Source organism: Polypterus senegalus, chromosome 2, assembly GCF_016835505.1.
Source record: "Polypterus senegalus isolate Bchr_013 chromosome 2, ASM1683550v1, whole genome shotgun sequence".
In the NCBI taxonomy this organism is placed as follows: Eukaryota; Metazoa; Chordata; class Cladistia; order Polypteriformes; family Polypteridae; genus Polypterus; species Polypterus senegalus.
In genome coordinates, this window is record NC_053155.1 from 94,549,280 (window position 1) to 94,569,699 (window position 20,420).

Genomic DNA, 20,420 nt, shown 5'->3' on the forward strand with positions numbered 1-20,420 from the left:
TTACTCCCTAATAGCGATGAATATTATTCACAGACTGTATTTTAGTTCCTATTTAAGAGAGCCAATTGTACATATTTGCACTAAAGAACATTTATGGTTTTCCTTCAGTTTATTTTAGCTACTTGTCTCTTCTCAGAGAAGAGGCTGACAGGTTAGGAGTATCTCAGTCAAACTTCACTAAATCATGCCTGCTGTGCTCAAAGCCATTAACTAATTAGTGAGGTGCTATATCCAGTTTTCATGTTGTGTTTGTGCACATACATAAAGCATCATCCTGAGCAGGGTTGTGGAACCTATCCCAGCAAGCATAGGGCACAAGGGAGAAACAAGCCCCAGGACAGGATGCCAGTCCATTGTTGGGAAACACACGCATACATGCACACAACACACACTCAGTCTGGCCAATTTTGCTTCACCAGTCCACTTAACCTGCATGTCTGTGGACTGTGGGAGGAACCGGAGCACCTAGAGGCAACCCAGGCAATACAGGGAGAACGTGCAAACTCCTGTGATATGAGCACTGATTTCTCTCACTGCTAGGTGTTACCAGATCATAAAGTATATATTGAGTTATTAATGATTCTTCAAATAAACAAATATGTTTTGTTGTCTAGATTTTGCCTTTATTTCAAGAGGCAGAAGATAAAAATCGCCTCTTACGGTCTGTAGCTGGTGGAGGCCTTGAAACCATAAGCACTCTAAAGGCAAAATGGGATAAATTGGAACTTATGATGGAAAGTCATCAGCTTATGATTAAAGAGCAGGTATAGTATATGCATATCAGGTCTGAAGCCATTAATCTGTTTAAACTTCTAATGTTTATTGAATATATTTCTTTGTACAATAGAGGTGTTTGTTGTTTGTAAAGTAGTGTATTTTATAAACCTTTGGATGTTCAAGATTCAGTAGAATGTATTATTATTTCCCTTTGACATAATCATAGTTTCACTATTATGACTTATGAAAGATGGGGATGCTCCCAAGTTTATTCTGTACTGAAATACTGCAGGTAGGCCAAAGTAAACAAGTAATGGAGTTAACACCCCACAGTTATAATGGAAATATTTACTGTTTTTATTTTGAACTGTAAAATGCTGCTTTTATATATGCAGTACCAGAAGTAAATGAACAAATATAAAATTGCAAGAAAAAATATTTACTACTGGGCAATCAAAAAGAAATCAGTGTCAGTCATAAATGTTTCATTAGACAATTTATGTTTTGGTGTTCTGCTAACATATAGACACAAGCAGAATTCTAAATGTAAAACAAACTAGTTTGTTATTTTATATAAAAACGTTTATAAGTGCGTTATGGGTTTACAGATTTTTAGGATCATTAATGTCACATGTGCAGAGTACATTGAAATTCTTAATTTGCAGGTGCTAATCAACATGCAACACATGGCAACGCTCCAGTGTCCGGATTAGTTGCTGTAACAACCTTACCTCAACTCTTCTGTCTTCTTTAACTGAGAAATCTCTGAACACAATTAATAACACTACCATTAAGAAACATATTAATTAAAGCTTAAATTTGTTTTTGTCAAATCTAAAAGCATGCACTACACAGCTTCATGTACAATGTAACTATAACAATGCAATATCAGGCTAACCATCTTATCATTATTGTTTTAAAATGGGGTGGAAGGTCATCATTTCATCACAACTCTGAAAATCTGGGTAATAGTTCAGACTAGAGTCACATTTCTGTGGACTTGCTGTATTTGTAGTGATGTCTGTAAAATGTTTAAAGTCGCATTGTGGAGGAAGTGAAAGAATGCTTGCCTTTCAGTTGCAGTTAGAAAAATCAGAAGCTCACTTACTTTGTTGAGTAGATGGAGTTCCCTTTAGCCCACTGGGTAAAAAGCACTTTCTGACTTGGCAGGTTTTTGCCAGCCTGTTGGTGTTAGGGTGTGAAACTGAAAGGGACAAAGCCCTGAGTGATTTCTCCATCCTTGAGCAATTTTCCATTGTTTCAATAGACTTACTTTTTCAATTTACTAGTTTACTAATTTTAATGATATGTTCTGACTTAAGTTATATACTACACATTTTAAGATTAATTGTAACATTCTCTATAGCAAGTAAACATTTAGCTTACTTTTTCATTCCTTTCATTATTAACAACCATTACAGTCAAATGTAATTTGCCTGTACAATGAAATGTAATTTCTTATTGAGATATTTTGACACTATGAACCTGCTTAATATAGCCATGCATGCTTACTGTAAATATAATGCAATCATTGAATTGTGCATTTACAAGTGCCATAAATGATAATTAATATCTTCCATTTAATTAAAAAGATTGAGGTCATGAAGGCAAATGTTGAATCCCGCATCAAAGTGTACGAACAAGAACTTGAAAAATTTAAAGCTCGCTGGGATCAGTTAAAGCCCAATGATGATGTTATAGACACTGGTGATGAAGAAACTCTTCAAAAGTGTATTGAGACAATAAAAGAAAAAAGAGTTATGTTTGATGAGCTTGAAAGTACAAGGAAGAAACTAATGTGAGTAAATAACAAAATTATATTTGATGCTTTTTCTTTTTAACCTTGTGCCGAAAACATAGTAGTAATTTGCACAATAATGATTGGCTGCAGACAAATTTCATTTAAGATGCAAAATAATGCTTTGCAATTATTATTTACAGAGAAGACTGTCATCATTTTGAGTTGGAAGAACCTGATTTTTCTCTGGCAGATGAAATTGGAAAGGACATTCAAGACTTATCAGTGATGTGGTCATTTTATGAGGAATTTCAGAACGGTTTTAGTGAAAAGACAAAGGAAGACTGGATTACTTTTCGGTTAGTTACCTTCAGATTGTTTAATCTCAAGCATTTTTAGTTAGGAATAACATAGAATTATATACATAAAAGCATAACAAGTGTTCAGTTTGAATAGTCTTTAATGCTGAAACTCTTCTACTGCTTCTGGCATATTTTTTTGGAGCAAATAGTTTGAATTGAGTTAAATTGTTTCAACTGTTGTTACTACAGTGCAATTCTTATTCTTAATACTGCTTTGCAATTGTACAAACATAATTTAACTATTGTTAAACGTTGTTCTGTTTGTTGTCTATTAATCTATGTATACATCCCCAAAGTAATTTTTTACCAATTTTAATAATTAAGTTAAATAATTTGCATATTTTAATTTTGTTTCTAATGACAGTTTGCATGATTCCTGAAGTAAATATGATATAGACCTTAAAGTGATTTCAAGAACTGATGAAATTAAGTTTAATATATGAAGGTTATTAAATATAAAACTTTAGTACTAAGGAATTAATTATTTATGTATTAGATAAACTCATTTTAAAATCAATTATAATTTTCTTGTTAACAGGAGTAAATATTACATTTTTGAAGAGTTTCTTTTAATGTGGCATGAGAGGCTAAGAAAACAAGAGGAGCAGACAATAATGACTGTGAAACTGCAGAAAAAAATTGATCAATACAAGGTGGGATTATTTATGAATAAAGTAAACATTACAGTGGATAGTACATGAATTAGTTGACTCTAAAGAAGCCCTAGTGTGAGTGAGTGTTGGTATGTGCTTGTTTGGGCCATGCAATGGTCTGGTGGCCTGTCTAGGGTATTTCCTGCCTTGCTTCACATGCTGTGGAGATAGGCTCCCTTTTCCCGTGACCTGCAGTTGGATTAAATAAGTTTGACTATGTATATTTGTTCAGCTTTATTTACTGACAATATAATGAATTATGGATTAATTATTAGATTGTCCTTTAAAATTATGGTATATTTGAACCGAATAGCCAAATCAGGTACAACAGTTAAGATGTATCAAATTTGGACTTTTTATGTGATAAATGAAAGATTTACTTAAATTGTCAGGAAAGTATTTTCAAATAATAAACTTTACAGTTAGTCAGTCTGTGGTTTTCAGAGCCTATCTTGGCAGCACTGGGTGTAAAACAGAAAATAACTCTGGACATGGTACCAGTTCATCACATGGCCCACTTACAGATACATCCACATTTGCACTTATACTGGGGCCAACTTGGAATGGCTAATCATTCTAGCTTGTATGTCTTTGGAGATAAGGGAGAGAGACCGGGATATCTGGAGGAACTCTCATGCAGGCACAAAGAGAACATGCAAACTCCACATGATCAACATCAGGGGGTAGGATTTCAGCCAAGGTTGCTAGATCTTTGAAACAGCAGCTTCCATTGTACTATTATGCCACCCTTAATCACTGCAAGGATTTTTAACTAGCAATGGTTTTGTCACCTTAGAAGCATGTGGTTAATCAATTACAGTAAAAACTTTGTTTAATCTATAATATACTTGAAATAGATTGTTATATGTTATTAAAACTTCTCAAATTCACATAGCAAGTGTTCAGTTTGATCCGACAGCCTTTAATGCCGAAATTCTTCCACTGCTTCTAGCATATTTGTTAGGGTCAAATTTGTCATTGTGGCAGCAGGGAAATATGCACTACTGTAAACATGGTAAAAAACAAATAGACATATATTTATTAACTAGAATTATTTATATAAGTATTCCAGCAGACTACTAAACCTAAGGATTCCAATATTTTTTATATGTGCAAAAAAGTTAAGACAGTATATAACTTTTTCTGAGCTATGTTTTTAATCAGACTCTTTTCATCTATTATTATGACTTAGATGCAAGAATATTTGAAATTCCAAGACATTTACAGCCCTTTACTCACAACAATATGTCTGTTTGTATTAGACTACCTATGCATGATAGGTAGCATACCATAGTTTTAAATCACATAAATGCTTGGTGGCACAGTAGTGCAGTATTTATTTATCGCTGTCATATCATGTCATGTGTCTGAGGCTCAGCTCCTGTCCCTGTTTAGTCTAAGAGGATTTTCTCTTTGCACTCTAGTTTACTCTAGTTTCCAACATCTCAAAGCCATACATGTTGAGTTAATTGTATATGGGAGGGTGCTTTAGATTTCTCTGGCTCTCAATCCAAAGTTTCCATTGAGTTGGCTGATTCTCAACCCAAATTTTCTAATTTTTCTTTAAACTTTTTTTGCAGTTAGTGGTTCCTGTGTTAAAGTATGTCAGAGGTGAAAATCTTTCGTCAGATCACTGGCTAGACCTCTTCCGTCTCTTGGGGTTACCCAGAGGCACCACTCTGGAAAAACTTTTGTTTGGAGATCTGCTCAGAGTATCAGATGCCATCATTGCAAAGGCAGCAGAGCTAAAAGTATGTTTTCTGCTTCTTTTTAATACATTTCAATAGCTGAATCATAACAAAGTGCTGATAGCTCACATAGTTATTTTGTATAGTATAATTTTTTTTTACTCACTTTCAATAACTTAAAGAATTTAGTAGATTGACCCTCATTTAAAGTTCATTGTTATGTTCATTATCATTTCAGGATCTGAATAGCCGTGCCCAGGCTGAAGTCACTATACGAGAGGCATTACGTGAACTTGAGCTTTGGGGAGCAGGCACAGTTTTTACGTTAACTGATTATGAAGACAGTCACAACAAAACCATCAAACTCATCAAGGACTGGAAAGATATAGTTAATCAAGTGGGAGACAATCGCTGTCTCCTACAGTCTTTAAAAGATTCTCCCTATTACAAATTCTTTGCTGATAAAGTGTCATTATGGGAGTCAAAGCTAGCTGAACTGGATGAGTACCTACACAACTTGAATCAGATCCAAAGGAAATGGGTTTATTTAGAGCCAATTTTTGGTCGTGGAGCTCTTCCAAGAGAGCAGGCCCGATTCAAGAGAGTTGATGAGGATTTCAGGTAAGAATTCATTGCACAGTATCCCCATAATCCTTCAGAAATACATTTTGCCTTTTAACCTTTTGGTTAATCAGTTTAACAAGAGCTCATAGCTTTTCTAATTATAAATTCTGTAGTTAAATGGTTTTATTCAGTCATATTAAAATAGACATGCATTGATATTTCATCCATCCATCTTTCCATTTCACAAGCTTGCATTTTTTTATTTACAGTGACATTTGTAGACCGAGTCAATCCCAGTCAAAGAAGTCAGGAACCAGCCCTGGAGAGAGCGCCTGTCCGGGATAGATTTGCATAAATGTACACTCAATAAAAAAAACAGACTAACTTAGAAATGTTAGTTTAACTTCTTTCAAACATGAAAGAAAACCAGACTACCTAGGGAAAACCTGTAGGCCTACAAGAAGAGTGTGTCTTTTAAGTTTTAAATAACTGGTGAGAATGTGGATTTAATTAAAAAATAGGAACTGTTTATTTGTTCTTTCAGTAGAAAGGCAACACTAAACATGTATCTATTCCTCCAAAAATCCATTAATTAAACCTGCTTAATCTAACTCCATCTTCACAGAGAACTTGAACATATCCTGGCATGACTGACTACAAAACAGGCACCAACTGTACAGGAGGCATTACACATGACAGGATACTCACACACACACCCACACTCTCTCTGCATCAACTTAGATTCACCAATTAGCCTGGCATGTACTATACATTTGTGCAGTATGGGAGAAAACCTGGAATGATTAAATAAAAACCTGTGTGGATATTCAGACTCCACAGAAGTGAATGCTAAGTCAGGATTCAGACACAGGCTTTTGCAGCTGTTTGGCAGCAATATTAAACAGATGTGAAAGATGTGATGTGGAAAAGCCACTTTGAACTTGGTTATGTTATACTCTTCCAGGTGCTAACCTGATGCCTGTGGAGATGCTGCAATGTCAGCTGTTCTCTAATTTGCAGATGGTTGGCAGCATAGTGATCTGGCATTGTTGGTGTTTCTGATTACAGCCGGTAATTACAAGTAGGGACAATGATGTGTTGCTAATTTTTCTGTTGATACAATACAATGAAAGCACAGGCTCCCACTGTGAATAATGGAATACAGCAAAGTTAGAATTTACAAAAGTGCAACTCTATTTTATTTTTTTTTTTGAAAATGTAGATCGATTATGGTTGATGTCCAAAGGGACAACAGAGTCACTTCACTTAATGCAAGAGCTGGAATCAGAAACTCTCTAATAACTATTTTAGATCAGCTGCAGAGATGCCAGAAATCTTTAAATGAATTTTTGGAGGTACGTCATTTTTCCTTTTCTTTAAATTGTGAAATGGTTAAAATGTATACACTACGAATAATAACATTTTATTCATGGTAGTGGTGCTTTTCATTGATAATATAAACTAGGAAATGCTTGGATGTCTGGTCCACAAAGAAAGGTAATTTCTGCACTTCTTATGAAACAAATCATCCCAGATCACTCTACTGATGGTACTGCCACCTTTGATGTAAGCTAACAGTGGGTATGACCATCTTTTGCATTTAAAGTACATGACTTGTGACTGTGGTTGAAAATTTCTTTTCCTGCTGATCTTACCACTGCTTGCCATAAGAAGGATCCAAAAATTCAAAAATGTGGAGGAGGAAGCCTGCACCTCCAAATCTTTGGTTGTGTCTGACTTTCTATATTACTTGCAGTGTTTGAGTTGCATATGCAATGAAAATGATGATTGAGCCTGTGCAAAGTGATTTACTGTCAACAAAGTTCGCTGCTATTCTTTTCCTGTCAGCAAGGACATGTGGCTGCACTGCTGCTTGCTGTGAGAAGGACCTAAGTCCAGTTTAGTGGGTGAGGTATCGTGCACCTCAAATTCCTGGGTCGTATTTTGTGTATCCAGGTCAATTTTCAAGACCTAGCAGTTTTGTGAGTTTTTTGCATAACATATAATCATTCAGGGGCAACTGGGCAACAGACAACTCCGCGAAAAGACAACTTGGCGACAGACTACTCGGCGAGTCTTTTTGCTGGGTTGTCTTTGGCAGAGTTGTCTTTTCGCTGGGTTGTCTTTCGCCCAGTTGTCTTTTCGCTGAGTTGTCTTTAGCCAAATAGTTTTTTTGCCGAGTTGACTGTCGCCCAGTTGCCACCGAACCACACATAATGTTGACAATTTTTAATATATATAATGGGATGCCTTGAGAGAACCACTGCAGCCTGTAATAATGGGTAAGGAACTACTCCTGGGATCTGTCTTCTGCTGGTCCATTGCTTATAATTCTCTGGCCAGGCAAGAAGTCATTCTTTCATCCAGAAGGAATGCCCATCTGTTTTCCAATGGCAATAACTATAGATAATTGTAAATTAGTAATTTAAAATATACTGTCAAGTTGTAAAGCTTGTTTAATTAAAATGAATTTTTAATGTAATAGTTTATTGTAATTAGGTTAATTGAGTGATTAAGGGAAGTCACTGTATTACAGTATAGCATAAATTGTACAAATTTGTGTTTACAGGAAAAACGTTCAGCGTTCCCTCGATTTTATTTTATTGGAGATGATGATTTGTTGGAGATCTTGGGTCAAGCCACTAACCCTACTGTTATACAGTCTCACTTAAAAAAACTGTTTGCAGGTAAGACTTTATTTTAACTGAAAATTAGTATTTTAGTTCATTACCTACAGTATATGCTAATTGGCTTATATTGGTAAATGAATTATGCCAAACTGCATACTAGTTGTCCATGAGTTACTTTATTTATCATCACATACTATGTTGATTTTTATTTTGGTTATTAATATTTTTTGATTGTAATAAATGCTGAGTACTGTTTGTTTGTTTGAAGAATTGTTGTGAAGTTTATTAAGGTTTCAAATAAAAAAAACTGTTAAATGAATACTAAACATTAAGCTGTCTTTCACAGGCTGTCTTTTTCCACTAATGAGTCTTTGGGAGCCATATATTATCCACATAGCAGCAATCAAAAGATAGGAGCCAACAATTGATAAGATGCCCGTCCACTTCAGGGCACATTTGTGAATACATGTGAAATCATTAACACTAGGCCAGCTAAATTCAATGTAAGCCTATAAATTAGAATGATCTAAGGAAACCCACAAAATACAACAGGAATGTGAATTAGAAGCACTGTTAAACACCACTATGTCACTGTGTTGCCTGACACAGGTATCAAACATAATTAAAACAAGATTGACATTTCCTTCCCTCAAAAAAATGGAAATGCATGTTTTTGGTGTGAAAGCTAATAATTAACAGTAAAATGCTGAGTAGTATATATACAGTATATCTCAGCATAATAAAAATGCAATTGTGCTGTGTACAAAATAACTGTTTTTCCATCTACAGCAAAGATTCTGAAATACTTAGTAGTGTTTTCATCATCTTTTGTTTGAACTTGTTTATGTCTCTCTTAAATAATCTCTCTACAGATATTTAATATGTTCCTACTAGTTTAAAGTTCTTTCTCTAGGCTGGTAATTTACCATTAAACAATAATTATGTGACATTTGAGCTGTATCAGTGGCATTAGCTTTGTATTTTCAACTGTAAAACCCCACAACCTTTTTGTACAAAATACAAACACCTCTGAACATCTTCATGTGCTGGCTGCTTGCACCATTATACAATTGACATCTTTGACTCCTGCCCTGTTTGGTATTCCAAAGCCTCCTTACAATACTCTCAGTGAATGCTCAATCAGCTTTTTGGCATGAAATCTCTTAAATAGTTTCTTGATTTTAGTTCACACTCCTGCTTTACTCACAGTTCAGGTCAGTTCAACTCATTTCAGTTCACTTCAGTTCAGCAAATTTACACTGAGCCCTGACTGTTTGTTTAGTTCTTTATCTGCCACTTTTAAACATATTTCACCTAATTTTCTTTTTCAGTGTGTCTTAATGTTTTGAAAGCATCTTGTTGTACTGTAATGGAAATTATTTTTTAGAACACTGTTAGATTTATTTTTTTTTATTATTTAGGAAGGCTGTTTTTTTCTTCCCTCATTCCAAAAACAATCATGTTAGGTAGAATCAGTGAATGTGGAAATGTGTCCTGATTTGATTCCTGTATTCCACTCAGTGCTGCCAATACAGACTCTAATTCTGCAATGTGGACTTAGATGAATATATGATATGTATTGTTATTAAAATATATACAGTATGTATTTTGTTTAAAAAAATCTGATGTTTCCATCACACGTCATTCCTAATATAAAGCTGTGGCTTTTAACAGTAAAACATTCCAATAAACTATATTATTGTATTGGAATAGAAGAACATTAACTTGTTGAAAACTGTATATTTTCCAATCCTATTTGTATTGCATTTGGGGTTCAAATTCATTTACAAAATGTAATTATTACATTTGTAGATCAAAATCTGACTTCTACCTTTTTATGCTAAGATTTTTCCAGACTGAATAATCATTTATAAGTTGTCATATCCAAAGTCTTCTGTCCCAGCACACATATACATACACACTCGTAATCACTCTGAAAGTGTTAAGATAATGTTCAAGAAGGCCTAAAATATGTGTATATTTATATTGTTAAGACAAGACATGAGGTACAGATAAAGAGTTGAGGTCCCACAGGGATACTGCATTTAACAGTCTTGAAGGAACAAAATATCTGAAAACAGACCAAAAAAACAAGAAAAAAAGATCTTAACCTTAGGCAAAGGATGCACACTTTAGGAAGATTGTCTTTCCTCTTGATTTTGCACAATAAAAAAAGCATATGAAACACCCCCTATATACAGTCATTTGATAAAGTAAGTACTCCTCATAAAAGTTTTTTCTTTTTAGTAGGCTAGTATTTCATAATGCAGATGATGTTTCCAAGCTTAGTTTGAATTGAGTTATTCATTTTTCAGTATCATACAGGCTTAATATAATTTTGCACAAACCGACAGATGGAAGACACACATAAGGCACTTTCCCACTATAGAAACTTTGTTTTCAGAAACCAATAACATCCTGTGACACTTGCAAAGAAGAACGATGCAGTTTGAAATGAGACATGATCCGGAGTTCATGGGGAACCCCCAGACCTTATTTACAGATTCAGAGGGGGTAACTTCACCGATATCTCTCCAAAGTCTAAACTGCTGATTTGTAAAATGGTGCCAATGCTTGTGGTCATCCAGTCAGTACAATTCATTGCCTGAACTCCATCCATGGTAGTTTCTGGTTTAACAAAACGTGCATACCCTGAAGTAAAAGATTAAAAAGTAGCAGCGGTGGGAATGCTACAAAAGTTTCTGTGATTCTAAAAAGTCTCTGGTTTCTGAGAAAAGTTCCTGCGGAATGTGCCTATATGCACACACTCTAACATATCATGTGGAAGTGGTGAAATCATGTTCAGAGCAGCCTGGAGCCTATAAATATGCTAAGAACTTGAAGTTAGCTTTTCACCCCATCAGAGTACTTTCCCTATGTAGTATTTTTACTTACAGTATGTGTAGGACAATTAAAATTGCAAAGAAATAATGTTGCTTACAATGGGAACTGTATTAATTATTTGTTTGGATATAATGTGGAGTTTTTGCTTATTTTTGATAGGTATCAACAGCGTGGATTTTGATGAAGACTTTCAACATATTATTGCAATGAAGTCCTTGGAGGGTGAAGTGGTATCTTTAAAAAATAAGATTCGTGTGTCAAATGATGTTGAGGTATTCAGAATCAAAACACATTATGAACATTTTCTTATACCAGGTCTTTTTGTTTATGTTATGTTATGATATTTTAAGTCATTGTTATGTGTTTTTCTCTAGGTCTGGCTAAGTGAGTTGGCTGCTGAAATGAAGCAGACTTTGAAACAACTGCTAGTAGAGTGCATTGCAGCGGGCAAAAGAACTGGCATTGATCCTTCACAGTTTCCATCACAGGTATTATGTTTTTTTGGAAGGAATGTGATTTGCAAATAAAAAAAAAAAAAAAATATATATATATATATATATATATATATATATATATATATATATATATATATGCTTCTTCTTAGTATTGCATAAACCATATACGAAATACCTAAAGTGTATATGTTACGGAACATTGTCATTGGATAAAACATTTTGTTTCATTCATTTTACTTAAATTTGGTTCTGTGCAATACAGGGTTGGCCACAAATGCTGTTGAGTTGGGTGTGCACTTAGAATGGTTATAGACCTCTTTAATTAGCACATGCATGGACTAAAGCTAATGCAAAATTTATTAATGATATTAAAAAATAGATATTGCACCAATAGCCTATTCAAATTTTGAAATTTCAAGTACAGAAAAAATAATTATCAGTGTGCATGAATAGTAAACCTTGGAGTTAGTGTTATAGTATTATGTACTTTAATTGGGTACAGTTGTTCTAAACTGCAGTTATTTTTCTTTAGATTCTTTGCTTAGCTGAACAAATTCAGTTCACAGAAGATGTTGAAAATGCCATAAAGGGCCAAAATCTCCAGCAGTTAGATGTGGAATTGATGGCTAAACTGGAGCATTACACCAGTGTAGGAAGCAGCAATGATGGAACTGGCAATACTGGTATGTCTTACAAAATGCATGTTTTGATAGTGGCAAGCGTAAGTATAACAGTTACATTTTATGTAGTGGTTAGAGACCAAATAAATATAGTGCATTAAGGCAAACAACCTTTACATTATGTAACAGGTAATAGGAAGTACTAGCATTATTTTCAGCCCTGGGTATAGTGCCTGCTCAGCTGCTCAAATTTTGTACTGTATTAGTTTTGAAACTTCTTTAAGTATTTTCACACTTAATGAGAAGAGAATCCATGAAGCTAACATGTGTCACTTTTGCATGGTAGAGAAGTGACACAATTAAGTACCTAATAGACTGATAACTTGAGTTGGTGCAGTTATTTTATTGCTACAAACGTGGAATTAAAGGCATGTTACATGTTTTTGTCCAATTTTGCAAGTATCATTGAGATATACAAAAGTAAACTGGCACACAGAAAAATAGTTACTAAACAGATCATTTGCAGAGTGAACCTCTGTTTGAATATTTTATGCTTTTATTATTTCTTTAAACTGGTACATTTCTGAAAGTAAAGTTTTTGAAATATTGAAGTTATCTGATCATAAGATTCCAAGTTCAGAATAAAATGCAAATTCTATTAATAATAATGCATCCATTCATTTTGTGAACACATTTTTGTCTTCAACAACGTGTGTAAAAGGCAGGAGTCCGCACTGAAATGGGACACTGGTGCATCACAGTAAATGCATGTTATGAATGTCAAAAGTGTTCTGTGAAAAGTCTAAATAAGCTGAATTAGACAGACAAGAAGTAAATATGTAAGGGTTTTTACTAAAGTGAGGTCAAAAAAGAGAAGATCAGAAACTGTGAAAAATTGTTTGTCATAGTTCAAGGGTATTTCCCATATTGATAGTCCATCCATCCATTATCCAACCCGCTATATCCTAACTACAGGGTCACAGGGGTCTGCTGGATCCAATCCCAGCCAACTCAGGGCGCAAGGCAGGGCACACACACACACACACACACCAAGCACACACTAGGGACAGTTTAGAATCACCACGGAAACCCACGCAGACACGAGGAGAACAAGCAAACTCCACGCAGGGAGTCCACCTGCAAAGCAGCAGTGCTACCCACTGTGCCACCGTGCCACCCCCCATATTGATAGTCATAATCAAAAAAAATTTAACTAAATACTTTTCAAGAACCAAGTTTTCTAATGTGTTACATCCCTTTGTTTTTGAACAGTTTATACATATTTCAAGTCATGTTGCCTCATTTGTAAAGTGACCATAATGATGTAATACTATACATCATGTAACACTTGTCAAATGCCTAGCAACATGTCATGTCATAGATTCTTCAGAATGGCTGTGTTTATAAAGTAGAATTCATATATTTACTATAGCTGCATGATCTAACTCTGTACAGACAGTCCCAGCAATTACTCTTTTCCTGGAGCTCAAAGTCAGTATTATAAACAATCTCTTACAGAGCAACTCTAACAATAATACAAAAAATAAAATAATAAACATAATAAATAAAATAAACATATACTTTTTTTTATTGTTTAATGTAATTATTATTTACAAAAAGTAGTCATTTGGAGTTTTTCCATCTAGTAATTCTCTAAAGGTGTTCCAAGGTGGAATATAGACTCACTTCACTTTCTAATTTAACATCTCTCCATTTCGGCAATGTCCTGTTGGAGTCTCACCTCCCGTTCTGCTCCCATGTTCTTGGGGGAAAAAATCCAAATGAGAGTATAGGATTTGGGTTTTAAAGACATGTTGCACCCTAGTGCTAGGTTGGAAAAGAGTAGCTCATCAATAAAGGAAGGGTGTGTAGTCTTTTACCATTTGCTTACCTGATCAATTCGGTAGATGGATCTATGTGACCTTGCATATTTCTTTAAAAATTATTTAAACAACAAATTTCTCTCCTCTGGATAATAAATCCAGATCTTTCTAACCTTCTAAACATACATTCCTGCCTATATTGAAGGATTAAGAAGAGAGAAAAAATGTATACCAAACACTTGATTTTGGGTTGTTTTCTCCTCATGAACATTTTTTCAGCTCAAAATGTATTTCAAATAATATTCAGAGCATGAAGAATATGTACATCATAAACACACATAACTTAATAAAATCAACAACTTTGTTCAAAATGGAATTTCTCACTTAATCCATTATCTTATGGAAACAGTTCAGAAATGGATTTGACACACCTAAACTGATTTTTTTTTTTTGTGTGTGGGAGGATATTGATGCAGACTAGTGTAATTATATTCAATAAATAAAGAAGACAGAAAAATAGTCAACGTTGCTTTCTGAGATTTATTTCTTTTTCTTGTGTGGCTTTATACGGTAATGCAAATCTTAGCAAAAGCTGAAGTTAATTTAATTAGATAGTGAAAAAAGTGTGTATAAAACATGAATTAGCCATGCAGGGAGCTGTAGTGTTGGACTATCTTCTGATCAATGTTCTGAAATGATTACCATGTAGAGTGGGGGGGCAGTAGATCTGTGTGGTTTTTAACATGACTACATTTGTTTGGATTTACAGTTATCCCAGGTTTTGCTCTGCAGGGCAAACTTAACAAGAAGCAAAGAATTTTTTGTGTAAACCTTGCAGGCATTGCGGGACTATACTTATACTTAGTGGATATTACAATGGCCTGAACGTAAATATGAACTAGGCGAAAGTTGGTTACTTGTTTTTATATAAATAATTAAGAATATATTAAACTTATGTGAAAGTTCGATGTTGTCATGTCTTTTCTTTTTGGTGATGCCTTTTTTGAAGTTATTCATTCATTTATTTATTTTTTATAAAATGTATATTGGTAAATTCCATAACAGTACTAACATTTGATTATTATCCTTTCTTTTTTGTGGTATGCTTAGATTCAGGTGTTTTACAGTTGAAACTGAAGGCACTTATTCTTGATATCATTCACAACATTGATGTTGTAAAGCAGCTTATATCAGTACAGATAAACAGTAAAGATGAATGGATATGGAAGAAACAGCTACGGTTTTATATGAGAGAGGGGAATAATTGCCACATTCAAATGGTAGATGCCGAATTCCTCTACACCTATGAATACCAGGTGAGAATACTCTCAATGTTAAAAATATATAAGTAGCACCATACTCAAGTTAAGAAATTCAGTATTAATAAAGCATAGTACAACTCCTTTTTTAAAAAAAGATTAGACAATATGGAAAATTTTGCTAAAACAAAAATAGAGTGTTTTGCAAATTCTCTCTTCCACTGTACTATATTGAAAACACTACAACAACACATGATTTCATGCATTACCCATGTGAATTTAATTGTTTTTTAAAAAACTCCTGTCAATACTGATAACTGCAACACACTCCAGAAAAGCTGAAAGGATCGAGTATTCACCACTCTATAATGTTACCATTTCTTTTAATAACAAGTAAGCGTTTGGGCACTGAAGATACAGGTTGCTTAAGTTTAGCTAGCAGAATGTTCTCATATTCATCCATTATGCAGGTTCTTTATGCACCAGGTCAGGACTACAGGCAGGCCAATTTTAGTACCTGTACTCTTTGCTCATGCAGTGTAATCCAAGCAGAATGTGGTTTTGGAATTGTCCTGCCAAAGATATTGTCTAGATATTATTATATGTTGCTTTAAAATACAGTATGTACATATTTTTCTGCATTAATGGTGCTTTCCATGCTCCCTCCTCCCTTTTGGTTGCATTTCGAACCCAACACTATCGGTAACCGGATGAACTGGCAGATGGGGGCAAGTCAAACTGAGCAAAGGGGATGGTGCAAAAGGTGCAAGTGCTTTTATTTAAAGCAAACCAAACAAAATCAAAACAGTGTCCATAGTGCAGTGCCTCAAAAACAGTACATAAATAATCTGGAAAAACGACAAGTGGAGGTTAAAATCCCAAATAAATAAATTAATTAAAAATGAGGTTAAAAACAACAGGCTGGAAACAGTCCCTTTTTTAAAACCCAGTGCCTTTGTCCTTTTACTTGGCGGCTACTTCTCCCATCAGGCTTTGCAACACGGGAGTCTCCCTACCTGCAGCTGCAGCTGACCATCTCTTGTTGGTCTGGTAGCTCCTGCCGGACCGAGACTCAGATTCCCCAGTGGCCAATTTAGGATTTAGTGTATATCTACAAATAACAATGCAGTTAACTAGGGAAAACATTACATACCTACAGTATACTGTCTTTGTTTTAATACATGTCAAAGTAAATTTATCATTCATTTTTGTTTTTATTAACATTTTCCATACTGTTCCAACTCTTTTGGAATTGGGGTTATAACAAGTTGATTTAAGTAAACTATTAAAAGTATAGAACGATAAGGAAATTTTGAGTAGATTGAATATTATAATTTTTCATACAAGGAAAATATTTTTCCAGAAAAATTAGTAACAGTAGGCTAACAAACTGTATATAAAAACTTGGCTGTACCTCAAATTAGTTGCATTTTTTGGCATCTAACAGTTGACAGGTAAAGTGTTTGTCTCCATTGACATTCCTTATTTCACATGGTTCTACTTTCTTTTACCTTACTAGCCCATCCACCATTCTTTTTATTTTCTATATTGAAAATATGAAAATGAAAAAGCAAGATGTTTAATGTTTTACAAAACTGAGTCTAAAATGAACTTTTCTGCAAGCTGTTTTTTGAGAACACTAAGAGCCTTCAGGTGTCCATCTCCAAATTTTTATCAGCCTTCTTTCTGATTCATAAGGAAAGATTACTCGCTTTATTGGACTATTAAATTACTATAGATAAACAAAATGTTAGCAAACACTTAGAATGTCAATATGCTTTCTTTATTGCAACAACACATACCAAACCTAAAATTCACAAAGGCTTCGAACTAAATTAATGCAATTCAAAGAAGGATGGAAAGGTCCCAGGTTAAATTTATACATAACTTCCTCAAGATTTAGTTAGTTTCATTTCCTGGAGGGCAACATTTTTTGACCCAATTTTTTAAACATAAGTCAGTTCTTGCTGTTAATGAAACAGACTTTTGAAATCAATGACCTATTAGTGCTCTCCAGCTGCAAGACCAGACATGTTAAAAACTATGATTTTGAACTTTAATTTTGTTCTTGAGCTCATTACAAAATTGTATTATGGACCAGAGCAGAACAATATTTTTTAGGCCTTTTTTAAAATAAATGTTGCATGACAGGTAACATAGGTACAAATAGGGTGAAGGTATCCTTTCATCTGTTGGCTGACTTTGTATCTGCTGATTATGGAAAGAAATTAAGGCTACTAGATTTTAAAAAGCAGAGTGTGACACCCCTGAGTTAAATCTTTTTTTTTTTTAATAAAAATACAGCTATTACATGCAATTTGGAAACCAGAAAATGTACAGATGTAAAGAATTAAATGAAGAGACACCTCTAGTTTGAATTTTAAGCTAGCCAACCTAAATGTTCAATAGATAATTTAATTAATCAATATGTCAATCTGCTAAAATAGATGGCACTTTCATCAAATAGTAGAGAAATTAGGTTAATTAACAAAACGTCTTGAGCTTAATGGCCTGACCTTGTTCTAATGTTCTATTGTGTATTGCTTTGTTGTTGTAGATCTTTATTATCTTTTTCAAGTCATATTTACTGTTATTTTTTTTTTCTACAAACGAATTGGTTAATGTAAACATTTTTATCTTTTTTGTTCCCCAAACGTAAAGATTTTGAGAATAGACTAGAAAATTGATTGCTCTCTATCAGTCCATTTTGTATACTGTAACTCTTTAACATGATAAAATTTATTTTTTTTTATCTTCTATCGTCCTTCTGAGAATATTACTACCCATCTTATATAGGGTGGTCCAGATCTAATTATGCAACTTTTAATGCAATGCAGGAAAACAATACAAGACAAAAGAATTGCTGTTTGACTGACAACCGTTTCCCCGCCATTTTGGAGTGCAGGACAGGTGCTGCCATCTATCGGCAACAAAGAATTTTTTGTGAATTCTCTATGTAATAAACTTAATAAGTTATAGCATAATGAAAGTTGCATAATTAGATCTGGACCACCCTGTAAATACTAGGTTATTGTCTCTAGTGATTAATTACAACATGTTACTAAATAAATGCACCATTAAGTAACCAGATAACATACTGAACTGATCTCTAAATCATTCTATTTTATTTCTGACTGTTTAATTATTTTACAACCTCTGACTTTTTTAAAAATAATTGAACTCACTACTTTTGTTATATATTACTTTAAATGATATACTGTACATCCCATACAAATGAGACAGTAAGGCGACTTTTGGTTGTCATTGAATTTTTATAGGTAGAGGGATTATTTGAGGAGAGATAGAAAATGAGGTAAAACTAAGCTCAAAATTGTAGACATTGTGTAAATATTTGCCTTAGGGCATGAATGATATGATAAGTGGAAAAAATGAGTGAATGAATGAATCAATCAAATGAATCCTCTGATTTTACCCCTACCCCATTCCATGTTGCCAGTGCAAACCATCTTTCAGTTCTTACTTCCTGATGCTGTTCTTTTTTGTAACTCATCTAGGGTAATGCACCAAAGCTGGTGCATACGCCATTGACAGACAAGTGCTACTTAACTCTGACACAAGCAATGAAGATGGGATTAGGAGGCAATCCTTATGGCCCTGCTGGAACAGGAAAAACAGAGTCTGTAAAGGCTCTGGGTGGACTGTTTGGAAGACAAGTTCTTGTTTTCAATTGTGATGAGGTATTCAAAATAGCATTTTTTATTTACAGTAGGTGGTTGGTAACCTTGGAAAAATATGACCAGTTTTCTCTTCATGTGGTTGTTTGACATAGTCTTTCATGGGTTTATGGTACCAAATATGCTAGAGAGTCTTAGGCAAAACTAGAGGCTTAATGGAAAGGATTTTAATATCAAGGTGATTGTAAACTATATAGGAATAAAGTATAACTGTTTTTGATACTGAGTAGTGCAAGAGCCTGAAATGGTTCAGGTCTTTTTATTAGTTATTTCCATATTCTGATGTATCTAGATATGTCTGTTTTAATTTTCTTTTTTAAAACCTTCATAAATTACAAAGTTATATAAGTTACAGCATAAGATGATGAGAAAGTAAATCAGTGAAAAGAATGATAACAAATATTGCAGAGGGATTGCTGTCATAGTAAAAGTGACTTTATAGCACTTAAGGACATTGGTTGTTTTTATATTTTTATTTTCTTTGTATTTTTACATAATGACTTACACAGATGATTTGTTTCAATATTTTATTCATCAACACAGCTACGAGCAACTGCTTACTTGGAACCGCAGAACACATTGACAGTAATAACAATATAACTATAATGGGTTCAAAATTGTAAAAACAAAGGACACTTATAACAGCCCTTATAACTCAGCACTCTGTTTTAAGTCTTCAAAACAATTATAAGTTAACAAAACTGTCACTGGGCACATTCTTTGTAAATAATATATAATACCAATGCTTCTATTTTATAATATATAACTCTCCCAGAATAAGCAAACACATTTACATCACCTAACTTCACTCTGCTTGATGACATCATCAGCTCATAAAGTTTTTGAGCCATGAACTTCAAGGGGTTTTTCAGTTTTTCTATGCAAGGTGTATTTTTACTTGCTATCAAGTTTTATGTCTGGATTTTTACTTAATAACTCACTTTGATCTAGAAAATAATGTTATAATTTTTAATACCTGAAATGAATCGGAATGGTTGTATTTCTTTAATATGAAACATTCCTTTGCCAGTACAATATTACCTTCAGGAAAGAGATTTCTTCATATAGATGTATCAGTCAGTTGTGATTTAAAATTCATCAAATTATCAAACTTAAAAAAGATATTTTAGGTAATAGACATACTTATAGCTTTCCAATATGCAAACCCTTACAATAAGTTAATAGGCATGGTAAATGAAATTATTTTTTTTTTAGTGATGAAGGTTGCAGTTTTATGGCTTCCCATGCGAATTAAGTGTTTATTTTTTAATGTTAACATACTCTTTAAACAGTCATTATAACTAATGCTTAATAACATATATAATGATATCTGCACCTCTAGATGCACAATGTTTAGTGTTCAATTTGCTTG

At 33.9% G+C, this 20,420-nt stretch overlaps 1 protein-coding gene across 1 annotated transcript in view; it reads left to right on the forward strand.

Moving 5' to 3' along the window:
• The window catches only part of LOC120523157 (cytoplasmic dynein 2 heavy chain 1), a 417,821-nt gene that overhangs the window by 78,678 nt on the left and 318,723 nt on the right, over window positions 1-20,420 (forward strand). The window contains exons 22-34 of the mRNA XM_039744175.1: window positions 615-764; window positions 2,310-2,515; window positions 2,659-2,814; window positions 3,356-3,470; window positions 5,051-5,221; window positions 5,397-5,779; window positions 6,945-7,077; window positions 8,292-8,409; window positions 11,356-11,468; window positions 11,571-11,684; window positions 12,184-12,334; window positions 15,205-15,410; window positions 18,869-19,051. Of these exons, the coding sequence (XP_039600109.1) occupies window positions 615-764; window positions 2,310-2,515; window positions 2,659-2,814; window positions 3,356-3,470; window positions 5,051-5,221; window positions 5,397-5,779; window positions 6,945-7,077; window positions 8,292-8,409; window positions 11,356-11,468; window positions 11,571-11,684; window positions 12,184-12,334; window positions 15,205-15,410; window positions 18,869-19,051 (2,199 nt within the window). The remainder of the gene's footprint in view (window positions 1-614; window positions 765-2,309; window positions 2,516-2,658; window positions 2,815-3,355; window positions 3,471-5,050; window positions 5,222-5,396; window positions 5,780-6,944; window positions 7,078-8,291; window positions 8,410-11,355; window positions 11,469-11,570; window positions 11,685-12,183; window positions 12,335-15,204; window positions 15,411-18,868; window positions 19,052-20,420) is intronic.